General features: G+C 48.1%; 1 protein-coding gene across 2 annotated transcripts in view; it reads left to right on the top strand.

The window, feature by feature from the left end:
- Positions 1-563: 563 nt before the first annotated feature.
- The window catches only part of LOC102157767 (transmembrane 4 L6 family member 1-like), a 32293-nt gene continuing 16282 nt past the window's right edge, over positions 564-16574 (top strand). For both annotated transcript variants that reach the window (XM_084975729.1, XM_021102677.2), the window contains exons 1-4: positions 564-679; positions 6585-6650; positions 9287-9432; positions 12848-13004. In XM_084975729.1, the coding sequence (XP_084831855.1) occupies positions 6588-6650; positions 9287-9432; positions 12848-13004 (366 nt within the window). In that variant the 5' untranslated portion in view covers positions 564-679; positions 6585-6587. The remainder of the gene's footprint in view (positions 680-6584; positions 6651-9286; positions 9433-12847; positions 13005-16574) is intronic.

The following is a 16574-nucleotide window of genomic DNA, read 5'->3' as shown; positions in this document are numbered from 1 at the left end:
GGGGAGCAGACAGCAGAGGCTGAGGAGGGAGTGGAGGTGAAGAGAGGGGCTCTGAATGGAGGAAGAAAGGGCAATAGGCAGAGCTGCCTTCCTGATGCCAGAAAGGCCAGAAAAACCTCAGTAACCACAGGAACGCGGAAGGTGATGGGGGGCACGGACACCATTTGTTTAGCATCAGTTCCATGGCCAACACGGTGTAAGGATCTGTAAGGCACAAAACCGGAATTCAAGGTTCCTGCCCTTTAATGATCAATGGAACAACCATTTGCACAAGGATTTCAGGTGTATCAACGGCTTGCACACATCTGATTTCATTTGCTTCCCACAATGATTTTGTGCGGTGGCATGGTCGCCTCCCATCTCATGGGTGAGGAAGGGAGGGCCAGGAAGATTTTGTCATCTGACCCTGGCCACAAGCCGGCACTGAGCAGAAGTGGGCAGAACCTTCTGAACCCAAAGCATGTTCCCTTTCCATTCCGCCACCATTTGATGCACGCATGCGCACGCAATTCGGGACGCAGAGACAGACCGCAGGCGTGAAGCTCTGCTGCGCATGCCCAGATGAAACAAGGCCCTGAGGTGCCTGGCCGGGCGGGGAGCTGCTCCGGGACCTGCTGCTTTCCAGGTGAGACAGGGAAACCGGGCCACTTGAGTCACCGCCTCGTCACCTCCCTGCCAGGTAGGCAGCCTCTCGGGGCCAAGTTTACACACACAGGGGTCACGGCCACGGTGTGTAAAGTCCCATCCAGCAGAGTCTGTTCTAGGCAGGGAGGTCCCCTCAGCCTGCCCATCTTACTGCCTGAAGGCAGCCTTGTGACCTCAGCAGGTTTGCTGTCTCAGCAAAGCCAAGGCCAGGAAAAACGGCTATTTCCTTGGAGCCACAGGCCAACCCAGATCTCCTGGCAGGTTTCTGTGGTTAAAACTGGGCATCTGGGACAAAGATGACGCTAACTGAAGAGGGTACCCTGGGGACCGAGATACAAGGCCCCAGGCTCTTCCCGTGTGTAGCTAATGATTGTTTTCCAGCAACAGTATTTGCAGACTCAGCAAGACCTTTAAGAGGGAGGACTAGTCGGTGGTTTGGGATCCCCCGGGGCCTGATTGGAGGGAGAAAGATTATGGTAGGTAGGGGTCTGCCTGACCCGGCAGAGATGGTTCCTGAGCTCCTCCAGACCAAGGGAGATGGACAGACACACAACGAATTCAGCCCAGTGGGGGAGTCCTTGCTGCAGGGGCAGCGTGGGGTCTGCTGAAGAGAAAACAAGGCAATCAACCTCCGGGGACCAAGAGCAGCACCCCAGAGCAGCAGGTACCTAAGCTGCACTGCACAGGATTACAGAATCAGTAAGTGTTTGTCAGGCAGAGAAGGGAGGAGCGTGTTCCAGGCAGAGGAAGCAATCTGTATAAAGGCAGAGGAGCATCACAGAGCAAGACAGTCGTGGAAGCTGCAGTTTGGTGTGGCTGGAGCGAGGGCTGCTTAAGTAAAGAAGGGATAGGAAGTGGTGCTGAGCTGCAGACTGAGGCAACATGCTGTATGACCTTGTGAACGCCGCTGATGAGCCAGCCCCTTACCCTTGAGGAACTAACCCGCACATATCCATTGAGCATCTGCTACGTGCTAGCACTGTTCTGGGCATTCCGGACAGCAAAGAAACAAACAAAATTCCTGCTCTTCTAGGGCCTACATCCTGGCAGAAATGAGAAAGATAAATAACCGACTGTGTGATACAATGTCAGGTGGTGAGTGCTTGGCAGAAGATAAAGGGAAAGATAGACAGCAAAATACTGTCTGAGGAGGTGGTGTTTGAGAAGCTGCTTGAAGGACGTGAAGAATAGTCATGTTGATGTTGGGGGAAGATCATCCCAAGCAGAGGGGCTGGCATGTTCCACGGCCCTGAGCTGGAAATGGGCTGCATAGTTCCTGGATCCACGAGAAAACCAAAGTAGCTAGAGCCACATTTAAAAAAAAAAAAAAAAAAGATTTGGGAGAGAGGGTAGAAAATGATGTTGGGGGGAAATGAATATCCACTAGAACTTAAGCAGGAGAGACCAGGTGATGACCAGGTGCCATCACGCTATGACAGTAGTGACCTAATGCCATCACTGCATCCTGATCTCCACGTCAGAGGCTGGCTTGCTCTACGTGCTAAGCAATGCTCCCCACGAGGTGCTTGGACAGGCTCTTAGTGCCACCTCCTCCAGATTCTAACAGCTCTCATTGGTCAGTCCCACACAGTCTCCAGCTGGCCCTCCCACTTGACTCAAGGGAGTTTTGGGGTCTCCCAAGGGCCCAATCATAAGCCAGAAGAATCAGCAGATACCTGATGCCAGCAATTCACAGGAACCTGGAAGAGAAACTCAAAAGAGGGAGAGCCTCACGCCGTCTTCCAGGAGTTGAGTACAGGGACCTGAGGCTCAAAGCTGCCTGCAGCCATCCCCGATGAAAGTCACGCATCCTGTCCCCTCTTTCCACCTGGGAGGCTCCCCTCTGTATCCCAGCACTGAGTTACCTAGAGAGGACTTTGAGAAGCTTGAGGTTCTTGTGAAAATACTTCCTTTAAAGAAACACGTTCTGTGGCATAGGCTGGCAGCTGCAGCTCTGATTCAGTCGCTAGCATGGGAACCTCTAAGTGCCACAGGTGTGGCTGTAAAAAGAAGGGGGAAAAAAAGAAAAAAGAATATGTTGTATTGAATAAATGGGAACTACACACACCCATGACATCAATCAGGTTTTTCTAGAAAATTTGAATATGCTTTATTCGTGCCATAAAACAGTGCAGTGCATGCAGTCATTCAGTAACTTGCATGAGGTCTGCCAGAAGTACCAGCAGTTCCAATCTGAACAGTCTCCTCCTCTGGGGCTAAGAATTCATGTACGTGACCTGATTTATACCAGCGTTAGAAGGAAAGAAAATAGGGCTGAAGACCAGGAGGCGAAACAGGAAGAGTGGGCTGGCAAGCCCTTCCTAACACCCTTTCTCTCCTCTCTCACCTCCTCAGCACCCACAGCAAACTTTCCAGTGGAAAAAATCGGGCAAAAATCAGACGATGGGGAAGTTCCTGTCATGGTGCAGCAGAAACAAATCTGCCTGGGATCCATGAGGTTGTGGGTTCGATCCCTGGCCTCGCTCAGTGGGTTGAGGATCTGGCATTGCCGTGAGCTGTGGTGTAGTTCGCAGACGCGGCTCGGATCCCGAGTCGCTGTGGCTCTGGCATAAGCCGGCAGCAAGAGCTCTGATTAGACCCCTAGCCTGGGAACCTCAATATGCCGAGGGTGCGGCCCTAAAAAAATAAAATAAATAAAACGGAGACCCCAGAGCAGCAAAGCTAGATGCAGGTCATAGAGCTGGTGTATGGCCAAGCCAGGTATAGGGTGCAGGTCTGGGTTCTTATCTGTTGATGCTTAAAAAGTTACCCAAAGCGGAAGACAGTGGCCACTAGGCGGGGTAGTGCCTGGTGGGTTCAGTTCTGTCCCAGGTCTGATGGGAAGCATTTTAGGTCTGGCGCTCTGGTTTGTCTGTGCACAAAGCAAAACCTCTCAGGGACCCTGAACAACATTAACCAAATTCACCAAAGCTCAACTGATAAATCAAAATGTCAGTGTATTTACCCCAAGGAGAACCAAGGACAAAAACTCCTGCCAGGAAAAGGGGGGAAATGCCAGGCTTTCTCCCCCCCTCCCCCATCTCCATGGACATGGCAAGCAGGGTGGTGGGAACCAAAGGGAACCACGCTCTACAGAAGGCTGGCCCGGAGAGTTTAGGAAAAGCACTTGTCTGTCCAAGTCTCAGTTCCTCTCTCGGTGACATGGGGAAATCAGTCGTAGCCACCACCTGTGGTGATGATAAGCCCTGTCGGAAAGCTCCCTGTCCCCAGCCAGGCTTGAAGCTGCTGCTCACTCAATGGCCCCGGTAAGAGAGTGGTAGCTGGGAATGTCTCACTGCCATGGTATCCAGGGTTATGGAGTTGCCCCACTTCCCCTAAAGAGAGAGAGTCAGTAATGAGACAAACACAGCGCACCCTACCCCAGCACAGTGAAACCCCATGGCCAAATCCTGACACCGTGGTCCTCCTTTTCCTAGATGCTATGTCCCTACTGCAGCCCCCATCAAAGCTTCGTGAAGTTTGCAGACCACCTGGGAGTTGGTTCAAGTTTGTCTGGCACGGTATCTATTTTGCTGTACAAGGAATCAGATCCCTTTAGGAAGGTTATGCTTCCTCCAGTTCTCTCCACAGTCCCCGCCACTCCCTATTGTGTTATATCAGGATACATGTTCTTAACTTAGCATCACCTGCCTGGTCTCTAAAGGCAAGTGAGCTTTCGACCCTCCCCAGCCTTAGACTGTCAGGCAAAAGACTGCCTCCAGGTAGGCAATAATTATCTTTAGCCTCAATCACACACCACCCGTACGTTTCCCAGGGTATGTCGTGGTCACCTTGGTGAGAAGTGGGGATCTGGAGTTCCCGTCGTGGCGCAGTGGTTAATGAATCCAACTAAGAACCATGAGGTTGCGGGTTCGGTCCCTGCCCTTGCTCAGTGGATTAACGATCCGGCGTTGCCGTGAGCTGTGGTGTAGGTCGCAGACGCGGCTCGGATCCCTCGTTGCTGTGGCTCTGGCGTAGGCCGGTGGCTACAGCTCCAATTCGACCCCTAGCCTGGGAACCTCCATATGCCGCGGGAGTGGCCCAAGAAATAACAAAAAGAAAAAAAAAAAAAAGTGGGATCTCCCAGATGCCTGCATCAGCAAACAGATTTAGCAATCATCTCCCAGGATGAGGTGATTTTTTCATAAGGTTAAGTTCATCCACTAGGTCTTTATTTCTTGTTCCTGACCCATGGCCCTATCAAGCCCCTGACCCCCTCCCATCCTTTAATGACAGAAGAAACACAGGGAAATGGCATCACGACGTTTGCCACCGCTCTGTGGGTTCTGATTCCGCATCAGACCTGTGGTAAGAGCTGCCGACCGAGCACTCAGAACCCAGCTGTAGAAGGAAAATGACTGTACTCGGGTAGCAAGATGGGCTGGCAGCAAGGAAGGAACCAGACGTCGTACCTAGGGCTGGGTCCTGAACGCTACAAAGGGGAGATGCAGTGGTTTCCAGCAGCTGCCGATAGCAAATTACCACAAGTTTGGTGGCTTTTTACATGAGAAATTTGTTGTCTCACAGCTCTGAAGGTCAGAAGCTCTTCTCAGCAGATGTGTGGTCAGGCCTCAGGGTCTGGGCTGTAGGGCAAAAATCACTCCTTGCCTCTTTCAGCTTCTGGTGACTGCTGGCGTCTCTGGCTTGTAGACGCACCACTCTGGTCTCTAACTCTGTCTCTATGTCACCTTCTCTGTGTATCTCTCAAAACTCCTTCTGCTTCTTTCTTTCTTTTTTTTTTTTTTTTAGGGGCCACACACGAGGCATATGGAGGTTCCCAGGCTAGGGGTTGAATCAGAGCTGTAGCCACTGGCCTACACCACAGCCACAGCAACGCGGGATCCGAGCCACATCTGCGACCCACACCACAGCTCACAGCAATGCCGGATCCTTAACCCACTGATCAAGGCCAGGGATCAAACCCACAACCTCATGGTTCCTAGTCGGATTCATTTCCGCTGCACCACGATGGGAACTCCTGCTTCTTTCTTATAAGGATGCAAGTGGTTGCATTTAGGGCCTGCCGAGTTAATCCAGGATAACCTCCTTCTATTAAGATCCCAGCTCATGAACAGCACAGGGAACTATGTCCAGTCTCTTTCTTGGGATAGACCGTGATGGAAGATAATTCAAGATAGGGAATGTGTATATGCATGTCTGACTGGGTCTCTCTGCTGTACAGCAGAAGTTGGCACAACACTGTAAATCAACTATACTCTAATAAAAAAATTAAAAAAAGAGATCAAGCATATCTTTGGTCACATAAGGTGATATTCACAGGTCCTGGGATTAGAGTGTGAAAGGATCTTTGGGAGGAGGGGCCTTCTGTCCAGGCTACCACAGACGATAACTTCTGAACTGACACTTGAGGGTGAATAGGAGTTTACCTGATGGCAGAGAGTGAACAGCACGTTCAAAGGCCCAGAGGCGGGAAAGTCCCAGGTCTCTCCTGGGAGCCCCTAAGCTGGTGTGTCAGGAGGTCTGGATGAAGAGGTCCGGCTCTGCTGGCAGTCAGAAGCAGGACATGAAGGGCTCTGTCCAGGGCCTGTGTTGTATCCTGTAGGCAATGAGGAACCATTAAGTTTTGATTTTGTTTCGTTTTTGCTTTTTGCTTTTTAGGGCCACACCAGCAGCATATGGAAGTTCCCAGGCTAGGGGCCTAATCAGATCTACAGCTGCTGGCCTACACCACAGCCACAACAATGCCCAATCTGAGCCACGTCTGTCACCTACACCACAGCTCATGGCAAAACCAGATCCTTAACCCACTGATGAAGGCAAAGGATTGAACCCACATCCTCATGGATACTAGTTAGGCTTGTTACCACTAAGCTACAACAGGAACTTCCCATTAGGTATTTTTAAATAGCTAGAGTTTGGGAAGTTTGTCCCCCAGAGTTACAATTCCCTTCATTACGAGAGCATCTTCTTTGCCCCAGGTTATGGTACCAGCACTTATGCTGCTGAGAGGAGGTGGAGAAGGTTGCTGTGCTCACAGACGTGGGGTAAGTACTGTGTCTACAGGATATTTAGACTCCCATGCACACCCCAAAAGGGCTTATTTCCTAGGCTGTGAGCTTCCTGTCTTCAGAAAGCCAGGCCATTAACCCCACTGACTATAGTCTAGTACTTCTAATGCCCACTTTTTATTCATTGATTTTTATTGAAGTATAGTTCATTTCCAATATAGTGTTGGTTTCAGGTGTAGAGCATGGTGATTCAGTACTTTTGCAGCTTATACTCCATTATAAGGTATTGGGTATAATTCCCTGTGGCAGACAGTATATCCTTGCTGCTTACCTATTTTATATACTGTCTTTTGCATCTGTTAATTCCTTGCCACTAATTTGTCCCACCCCCTTTGATAACCACAGGCTTGTTTTCTGTATCTGTGAGTCTGTTTCTGTTTTGCATATACATTCATTTGTATTATTTTTTTAGATCCACCTCTCAGGGACTAACCCTTCCTTTTAAAGCACAGGGCTCTGGACCACAGTGACAGTAGTCATGGGGGCTGGTGCATGAGATCCCAGGGAGAAGGAGCCTGGAGAGGGTGTGAAGAGAGCCTGTGAGCTGACAGACCAGCCTGCTGGGGTTTGGTTGGTTGTTTCTATCAGCCTGTCTGTCTGTGGGAAGGTCTAGAACCTCCATCCTCCAGCTTCCTTATTTCCCTAGTGGCCGGGGGAGTAATACCTCCTGCACCCGGGATTTGCGCAGGAAGAGAATTGGAGATTGTACTCTTAAAAGCACTTTCACGGACACTCTCTTACAATGGCCCCGTGAAGAACAGAAGGCTGGCACACTGTATGCGCATCCATCATATTTTTATTTCTTGTTCCTATTACGTGGCTCCCTTATAAACACTGTTCTTTCTCCTGCCAGCACTGCTGGAAGAAACCAATGGCAATGTTACCATGAATTTTACAAACATGCCCTCATTTGACAAATATAGGAAAAGCCCAGAGAGGCTGAATGGCCTTGCCAGAATCTCCTGCCTGTGATTTTAGAGCCGGAATGGACATTTAGGACCATTTACCCAACTCCAGGTAGAGTGTAAGCTCCTTTCTTCAGGACAAGGCCCACACGTTATCATCTCTGTACCCCATAGAGAGCCTGACACGGTCCGCTCTCAAGACACACGCCATGAGGGACCGGCCAAGCTGGGACCCCCTTGATCTCCTGACCCCCGGGATCGTACCCTTTCCCACATACAAATTACTTACCAATGTCCCTGCTCACATCAAGCTGTTCACAGTTCTTATGTTTCTAATTCGTACACCATTTCATTTCTCTCCCCACCAAAGTCCCCTCTTCCAATGCTTGTGGCACCCAATCAGACCCTCCACAGAGCTCTTAGCCCCATGTCACTGTCTGAGAACCATCTCCAAGGAGCTCCCAGAGTTGATCCATTCAACTCCATCCATCCCCCACCCTCCTGTGACAAGACCGACACAACTGCATGTAGCAGAAATAAAAGCTCAGGCTTTAAAGCAAACCAGTCCTGCAGCTTTGCCCCAGTTGAATGTGCTTATGTGCCAGAAGGTCACCTTTTCCTGACACCTGTCTCACCGTCATCCTCACATCAGTCAACACATATGTAAGGAATTTGTACACAGTACAAGGCCCTGTGTGGGCCCCTGATTCGGGCATCAGAAAAGTGATTATTCAATAACTCACCCAATCATATGGCAGACATTTACTGGACACCCACCACCAGGATGGAGAATAGATTGCCTTTAGGTTTCAAACAGAGCTGACAGCAGCTGATGAGCTTCTCTGTTTTGAGAAGGACTGTGAGGCTTTTTCTTCCAGGTGAAGAGTGCTGGGATCAATTACTGATGTCTGCCATGAGTGCAGACAAGGGCACTGGCAACACAGCTACATTTTGTGCCAGGTAGTGCCTAGACGCTGGGAGTTAAATGGTGACTAAGTCCCATTTCCCACTCACAATTTCGTAGTGAATGGTTTCATTCTTTTAATTTTTAAAATTTAATTTTGGATACATGGAAGTTCTCAGGCTAGGGGTCAAATCGGAGCTGCAGCTGCTGGCCTGCACCACAGACACAGCAATACCTGATCCGAGCCATATCCGCAACCTACGCCACAGCTCACAGCAACATCAGATCCTTAACCCACTGAGTGAGGCCAGGGGTCAGTCCCACATGCTTATGGATACTAGTCAGATTCCTAACCTGCTCAGCCACAACAGGAACTCTGATTTTATTCTTTAGAATGGTAAATGGGGCCGATGAATGGACAGAGATCTTCTCAGCTCTAGTGCCCCCCCCGCCTTTTTTTCTTTTTTGGATGAAGTTCCTGGGCCAGGGATCAGATCAGAGCCATAGTTGCAACCTAAGCTGCAGCTGAGGCAATGCCAGATCCTTAATCCACTGTTCCAGGCCAGGGATTAAATCTGCATCCCGCGCTCCCAAGATGCCACAGATCCCTAGCCCACTGTGGGAACTCTATAGTGCCCCATTATTTTGTGAGCATCTGGGAAGCAAAACAAGGACACCTACCTGGTCTGGCATCTGTAAGAGAAGATACTCGACTTTGCCAGGAAACTCAAGGGGGTCTTTCAAAAGGACCACCTCCTCCCTCTGCATTGCTGCCCTGAATTTCTGGCTCTGTTCCATTGCAGATGCTGTTCCCTGCGCTCCTGGCCATGCAGGGCATTATGGGTGCCCTGTACCGTGTGGTCATCACTTCCCTGGGTTTGCTCAGCGGCCCCCTCTGTGACATGGGCAGTGGAAACTACAGCTACCCTTTCAGGACCGCCTCCCTGGAGTGAGTAGCATCTATGGCCATGGGTCAGTGTCTAGTATCTAGAAATGATACAGTGGTGACCACAGAGAGCGTGTGCTCTCAGGATTGACTATCTGGTAACGGGGCCAAGTACTTCCATTGGTATCCATGTCTTGCTCCTCTCTCTGTACCATATCAACAGTTTTGCACCCCAAATCATCAATCTCTAGAGGTGACTGTCCATGAATTAAGCAGTTCACCCAAGGTATTCAATCTCTGACTTCATTAGTTGTGATTATTAAACTCAGTTGAGTACGAGCAAAAGGCCTGACGAGGCACTGTGATAAGAAAAGGGATTGCAGGAGTTCCCATCATGGCTCAGTGGTTAACGAATCTGACTGGGAATCATGAGGTTGCGGGTTCGATCCCTGGCCTTGCTCAGTGGGTTAATGATCCCATTTGCCGTGAGCTGTGGTGTTAGTCGCAGATGCAGCTCAGATCTGGCATGGCTGTGGCCCTGGCATAGGACAGCGGCTACAGCTCCGATTAGACCCCTAGCCTGAGAACCTCCATATGCCATGGATGCAGTCCTAGAAAGACCAAAAAAAAAAGAGAGAGAGAGAGAAGGGATTGCAAAGGAAGGATAAAACCACTTGCCTATGCAACTTGCCTGTTCACAACCTAACTGGGGAGACTTAACCAAATTCACGATGACTTCACAAAAGACCAGTCCTTGTGCTTCTTACTGTGATTGCAAGATGCCCTTTAGCAATAACCAGCAAGACACTTTGAAAAAATTAAGGTTTCTGCAGGACCTGGAAAGTACACAGAACACCTGGAGCCCCCCAGTGAGGTGGGGGGTGGGCTGAGTGCGTGGGCTTGGGGTTCTTTTACTGAGATTGAGGGTGGGAGTTTAGGGTCTCACAGGCTCACTCTTATCAGTGAATTTAAAATGTAAGAGCAGGAATTTAAAGCACAGAAAGAGAAAAAAACAGTGGCCCCAAAGATCAGTGATTGAAATCAACCAAGATCTCTGAAACAAAAGAGGCTCAGTCATGCAAAGAGGCCTGGCTCTTTACCTAATCGTGAAGCTAGCACTATGTTTATTCAAGGTAGCCCTCTTTGAATAAATGAGGATGCCTCCCAATGAAAGCTTAAGTCAGGCACTTGCATTTCAAAAAGAAAAACCAGCTGTCAGGGTTTACACTGCTGGGGTGCACAAATATCCTGAAATGGCAGGCCCGTGATACACATCAATTTTCCTAAAGGAATAGGGAAAAAACCCAGCACCACTGATTGAGAAACATGCTGCTTCTCATTACCCCTTCTCTGCCTGGTAGAGAGCTCATCCATCCCCAACGTTTAGAACCCTCCATCTAGCCGTATAAGTGATCCCCAAATGTCTATCTCCAGCCCAGATCTTCCTTTTGAATTCCTGACCCAAATACCAAATTACCTCTGCGAAATTTCCTTATGAGAACCTCACATCATTTCAACATTAGTGTGTCCAAACCCTTAACGGCCCCTCGCAAATCTCGGCTCCGTCATCCCCAGCCCAGTAGATGGCGCCTATGAGTCAATGATGCCTTTCTCTTCTTGAGCCCCCGCCTTCCATCCGCCGCAATACACCTTGAATCTGGCGGCTGCTCTTCACCCAGTCTGTCATCAGCCGCTTCCAAATCTGCAACACTTTGCCTCCACGCCTACCCCAGCCCCCCAGCAAGCATCCCAGTTCCACTTTGCCCTTCAGTCCTTTCTCCGTAGGTGAGCCACAGGGACGGGGAGGGAGCGGGGGGCATGTAAAATGTAAAACTGCTGATGACAGCAAAGAGATGTTGACATTTAAGGAACCTGTGATCTCACTGAGAACTCAATAGATGGGAATGGATATGGGCGAAGGCAATGGTACTAAATAATATATAACTCCATGCAACAGGGCCATTTTCTCTTTGTCCAGCTAGTGCCCTTTGATTCCAAATTTCCCTTACAGATTTCGCTTATAGGCAGTTTCCTCTTACAACGCCCTGCCCCCACGCCCTCGGCTGCTGCCTCCTTCAAGGGGCAGGGACTCCATCTTTCCTCTGGAAACCTTCTCCAGCTATTCTAGACCTCTGGATCTCCTCTTTCTATGATAATAATGATAAATATATTGCCGACTGCATGGCAGACACCATGCTAAGAGCTAATCCTCCTAACCGCTCGATGCTATTTTTTAGCCCCATTTTATATAAAAGGAACCTGTTACACAGAAACACTTGGGAAACGGGGCCAGACTGCATACTTATGCATATATCAATCAATGGCATATTGATTACATTGAATTAAAGTTATTTAAGAAAGAACTGATGCAAGAGGGACACACTGACCCTCTTCCCTGAAAGCAGGAAATAAATCTGTCATGTCGGAGTTCCTGTCGTGGCTCAGTGGTATCCATGAGGATGCAGGTTCGATCCCTGGCCTCGCTCAGTGGGTTGGCGTGGGCTGTGGTGTAGGTCGCAGACGTGGCTTGGATCCCGAGTTGCTGTGGTGTGGTGTAGGCTGGCGGCTACAGCTCTGATTCGACCCCTAGCCTGGGAACCCTCATATGCCATGAGTGCAGCCCTAAAAAGACAAAGGACAAAAAAAAAAAAAAAAAAAAGAAAAAGAAAAAAAAAAGAAGAAAATCTGTCATGTGAAAGGTACTCTCCCTATATCTGGATGAAATGGGACACCCTTATTACCAGAGATGAGGAATTTGGGGCCAAGAAATCTTTATAAGCAAAGCTTGTTACTTCTTTAACTTACCACTCCAGGCCCAAACTATTTAGATTCTTCACCAATTAAGCACCCAAACCTAAGTTTCTTCATCTTGCCAATTCCTCACAAATTTATCGTTTCTTTGCCTAAAGAGTCTAAGAGTTGCTCTCATTGGCCTCTTCTTAGGTTTATTTCTATGAGAGCTTCATGGGCATGAATTTAAATTTATTTCTTTTTCTCCTGTTACTCTGTGTTGTGTGGATTTTATTATTTGTCCAGCCATAAGAACTCAAGACGGGTAGAGAGGGAAATTTCCTCTCCCCGACAAGCTGATCTAGAACTTCTTAGTGATGGAGCTAATTAATTAGGACCTGGTCTGTGCGACCTCAGTGTCCAAGCTCTGACTGAACCACTGAACCAACTCCTTCCTGCGTCTGAGCTCTTTAGAGCAGTTCACATCCTAAATCACACAACTTCCCCCTTCCTCCTGTGCTCCCTTGTGTGGCCATGCCTGTACCCACAATGCCTTGCTGAGATGCTGTGCTGTTACAGGGAAAAGGGGTGTTCGACCTTCCCACCAATAGGCAGTCGTGAATGTGCTGACCTTACGAAGATGAGAGCGATGTATGAGACTAGTCTCCTCACTTGCCGCTTGTAAGTAGCAGCTCTCTCACTTTCCTGTCTTTCAAAGCCAGGCTAATTGTCTCCTCTGTCCTGGCAGGAACAGCTACTTATTCACCCAGCCCACCTGGGCCACCTGCCAAGAGCCCGAGCACATTGTCCCCTGGACTGTCGTGGTGGAAGCTGCCCTTTGCCGCAGCCGAGTTGTCAGTGGACCCTGTCTTGTCTTCTGTGGTACCTGTGTCCAAAAAAGACAGGTCGGTGCTTCTTAGAACCCAGGAATTCTCAAGTCATTTCCCCTGCCCTGTCCCTCATCTCTTCCTGACCCCATACTTCCAGAGGGAATCCAGGAACCAGGAAATGCCTTTCGAAATGTAGAACTTGTGCAGTGTTGGTGGAAGAGCGGTGAGCATAGCTGCCTTCCAAGCGGTAGAACTCCATTTGGCACTTCGGGCTTCATTTTCTCTCAGGTGAACATAACTGGCTTATGACCAGCCTAAGAAATCGCAACTGATTGGCAGAGTTCCCCAGGTTCAGAAGGACTGGATTTGGTGAATGCCAATCCACACGGTTCTGAGGAGCTGAGGAAAAGTTCCCCATTGTCATGAAAGTCAAGATTTTCAATCTTCTTTTGCAAGAAGCAAGGTTGTTCTTTCCCCCCAAATGATCTCTAAGAATGATATAAGAAGTCATAGGACTGTAAATAATTTAAAAAATTTTAAGTAATAACATAGTAATAGTCGCTTAAATGTATTCAGTCGTTACTATATCCCAGGCCTAGTGCTAAGCACTTGCTGTACATTATTTCAGTTAATTTTATAAAGCAAGTAGCCTTATAATGCCATCTTAGAGATGAGGAAGCTCAGGCTCAGAGAGGTTCAGTTACTTGTCCAAAGTCAATAAATCTCAGTTTTGAACTTGAGCCTGATTCCAGCATTTGTATTCTTGATCACTCTCCAGTGGTACTCAAACCACTGAACTCGTTCTATGGATTTTAATGTGTTCTTCATCTACCAAAAAATAAAAGGGTAGAGGAGACTCTTTGGTCAAGTTAATTTGTGATACGTGGGATTAAACAAAGTGTCATAGGTTTCTCGATTGCAGGACTTGTCAGAACCTTTACAAAGCCAGTGTGCAGGAGTTCCCACTGTGGCACGGTGGGTTAAGAGTCTGACTGCAGTGGCTAGGGTTACTGCGGAGCATCGGGTTTGATCCCCAGCCCAGTGCAGTGGGTTAAAGTATCTGGTGTTGCAGCTGTGGCTGGGATTCGATCCCTGGCCCAGGAACTTCATATGCCATGGGTGCGGCCATTCAAAAAAAAAAAGGTGTGCATTACTAATCTTCAGGAATTGAATAGAAAATGCACGATTTCCCAACGGTCTTATTTAAGCACAAAACCTTTTCTCTCAGAATAATTTTGTTATTTTTTTATTTTTTGTCTTTTTAGCCCCACACCTGCAGCATATGAAGGTTCCCAGGCTAGGGGTCAAAACAGAGCTATAGCCACCGGCCTACGCCAGAGCCATAGCAACATGGGATCTGAGTCGCATCTGCAACCTACAGCACAACTCACAACAATGCCAGATCCTTAACCCACTGAGCGAGGCCAGGTATTGAACCTGCGTCCCATGGATACTAGTCAGATTTGTTTCCACTGAGCCATGATGGGAATTCCATCTCTCAGAATAATTTCGATATGGCTAATATTCCATGGAGCACTTTGAAAAGTACTTGCATGATTCAGTGATATGGTCAAACCTACCTCACTTAACCCAGGAAAGTATAAGAGACTTCTCCAAACCCCCTGAGAAGCAGAAAAAATATGGACTAAAACCATGCAAGAACTACTCAGCTGTGTGAAAAAAAGAAAAAAGAAAGTTTTGCTGAGATTGCTAGAATCAGAAGTTTTCAGACTTCCTTACTGTCATTGCAGCAAACATTTATTTCTATTTTAAAAAAATTTTATTGAAGTATAGTTCATTTACAGTGTATTAGTTTCAGGTATATAGCAAAGTGATTCATATATATGTGTTATAGATACTCAGGCAGATATAAGTGTGTATGTATATATATTCTTTTTCAGAGTCTTTCCCATTAGAGGTTATTACCTATATGATATCTATATGATGTTGAATATAGTTCTCTGTGCTACACAGTAGGTCCTGGTTGTTTTTCTTTTATGTATGGTAATGTGTATCTGTTAATCCCAAACTCCTAATTTTTTTTTTTTTTTTTTTTTTTTTTTTTTTTTTTTTGTCTTTTTGCTATTTCTTTGGGCCGCTCCCGCGGCATATGGAGGTTCCCAGGCTAGGGGTTGAATCGGAGCCGCAGCCACCGGCCTACGCCAGAGCCACAGCAACGCAGGATCCGAGCCGCATCTGCAACCTACACCACAGCTCACGGCAACGCCGGATCGTTAACCCACTGAGCAAGGGCAGGAACCGAACCCGCAACCTCATGGTTCCTAGTCGGATTCGTTAACCACTGCGCCACAACGGGAACTCCCCAAACTCATAATTTATCACCCCCATTTGGTAACCATAAGTTTGTTTTCTATGTCTGTGAGTCTGTTTATGTTTTGCATGTATTTTCATTTGCATCACTTTTTAGATTCCACAAATAAGTGATATCACATGACATTTGTCTCTCTCCCAGCAAACATTTTTAAGAACTTAATCTACCATACAAGCCATGGCAGTTCCCAAAGAGGCATCAGACAGGTTTTCTGCTTCGAGAAGCTTGCAAACCAATGGCTCTTGCATAGCTGACTGCTCCATAGATGGTGCCCCAAGCCCTTGCTAGCCCATATGGCAGCTTGGTACCAATTAGAAAAAAAAGCAGATGCTACATCTTTTTTCTTTCTTTTTAGGGTGCACCCAAGGAATATGGAGATTCCCAGGCTGGGCGTCAAATCAGAGCTGTAGCTGCCGGCCTATACCACAGCCACACACTGCCAAATCTGAGCCACATCTTTGGCCTTGTCACAGTTCACAGCGATGCTGGATCCTTAACCCACTGAGAGAGGCCAGGGATCAAACCTGCGTCCTCATGGATACTAGTCAGATTTGTTTCCACTGAGCCACAGTGGGAACTCCAGATGCTACATCTTGGCAAGTAGTCAAAGCCAATGATAAATTTTTTTCAAGGTAACTTCTCCTCCAGGCTGATGCCTGTTTGGGGATCATGTCCCCCCAGAGTTCATATTTAACACAAATCTCAGAATGCGACCTTATTTGGAAATAGAGTCTTTGACAATGTGGTTAAGATGAGGCCATGAAAGGAGTTCCCATCGTGGCTCAGTGGTAACAAACCTGACTATTATCCGTGAGGACATGGATTTGATACCTGGCCTCGCCGAGTGGGTTAAGGATCCGGCATGGCCATGAGCTGTGGTGTAGGTCGCAGATGCGACCTGGATCCCATTTTAGCTGTGGCTGTGGTGTAAGCCTGCAGCCGTAGCTCCGACTCCACCCTTAGCCTGGGAACCTCCATATGCTGTGGGTGCGGCCCTAAAAAGACAAAAGACAAAAAAAAAAAGATGGGGCCACACTAGATTAGGGTGGACTCTAAATCCAATATGACCAGAAGAGAAGAAACCCACACAGAGAGAAGGCCACACAAAGATGGAGGCAGAAATGGAAGCTATGCCACCACAACCCAAGGGACGCCAGAGGCTGCCGACGACCGCAGGAAGCCCAGGGAGAGACATGGAACAAATTCTCCCTCTGAGCCTCTGGGACCAGCCAACCTCTTGATTTTAGACTTCTAGCCTCCAGAACTGTGAGTGGATAAATGTCTGTTGTTGGAAGCCTCCAGTTACCCACAGT

This window comes from Sus scrofa, chromosome 9 (genome assembly GCF_054392235.1).
Source record: "Sus scrofa isolate SSC_HxYL_T2T_F1_AM1 chromosome 9, Sscrofa_HxYL_maternal_Yorkshire_Landrace_v2.0, whole genome shotgun sequence".
Classification (NCBI taxonomy): domain Eukaryota; kingdom Metazoa; phylum Chordata; class Mammalia; order Artiodactyla; family Suidae; genus Sus; species Sus scrofa.
Note: the sequence above shows the minus strand (reverse complement) of the source record. Positions and strands in the feature narration are given on the sequence as shown.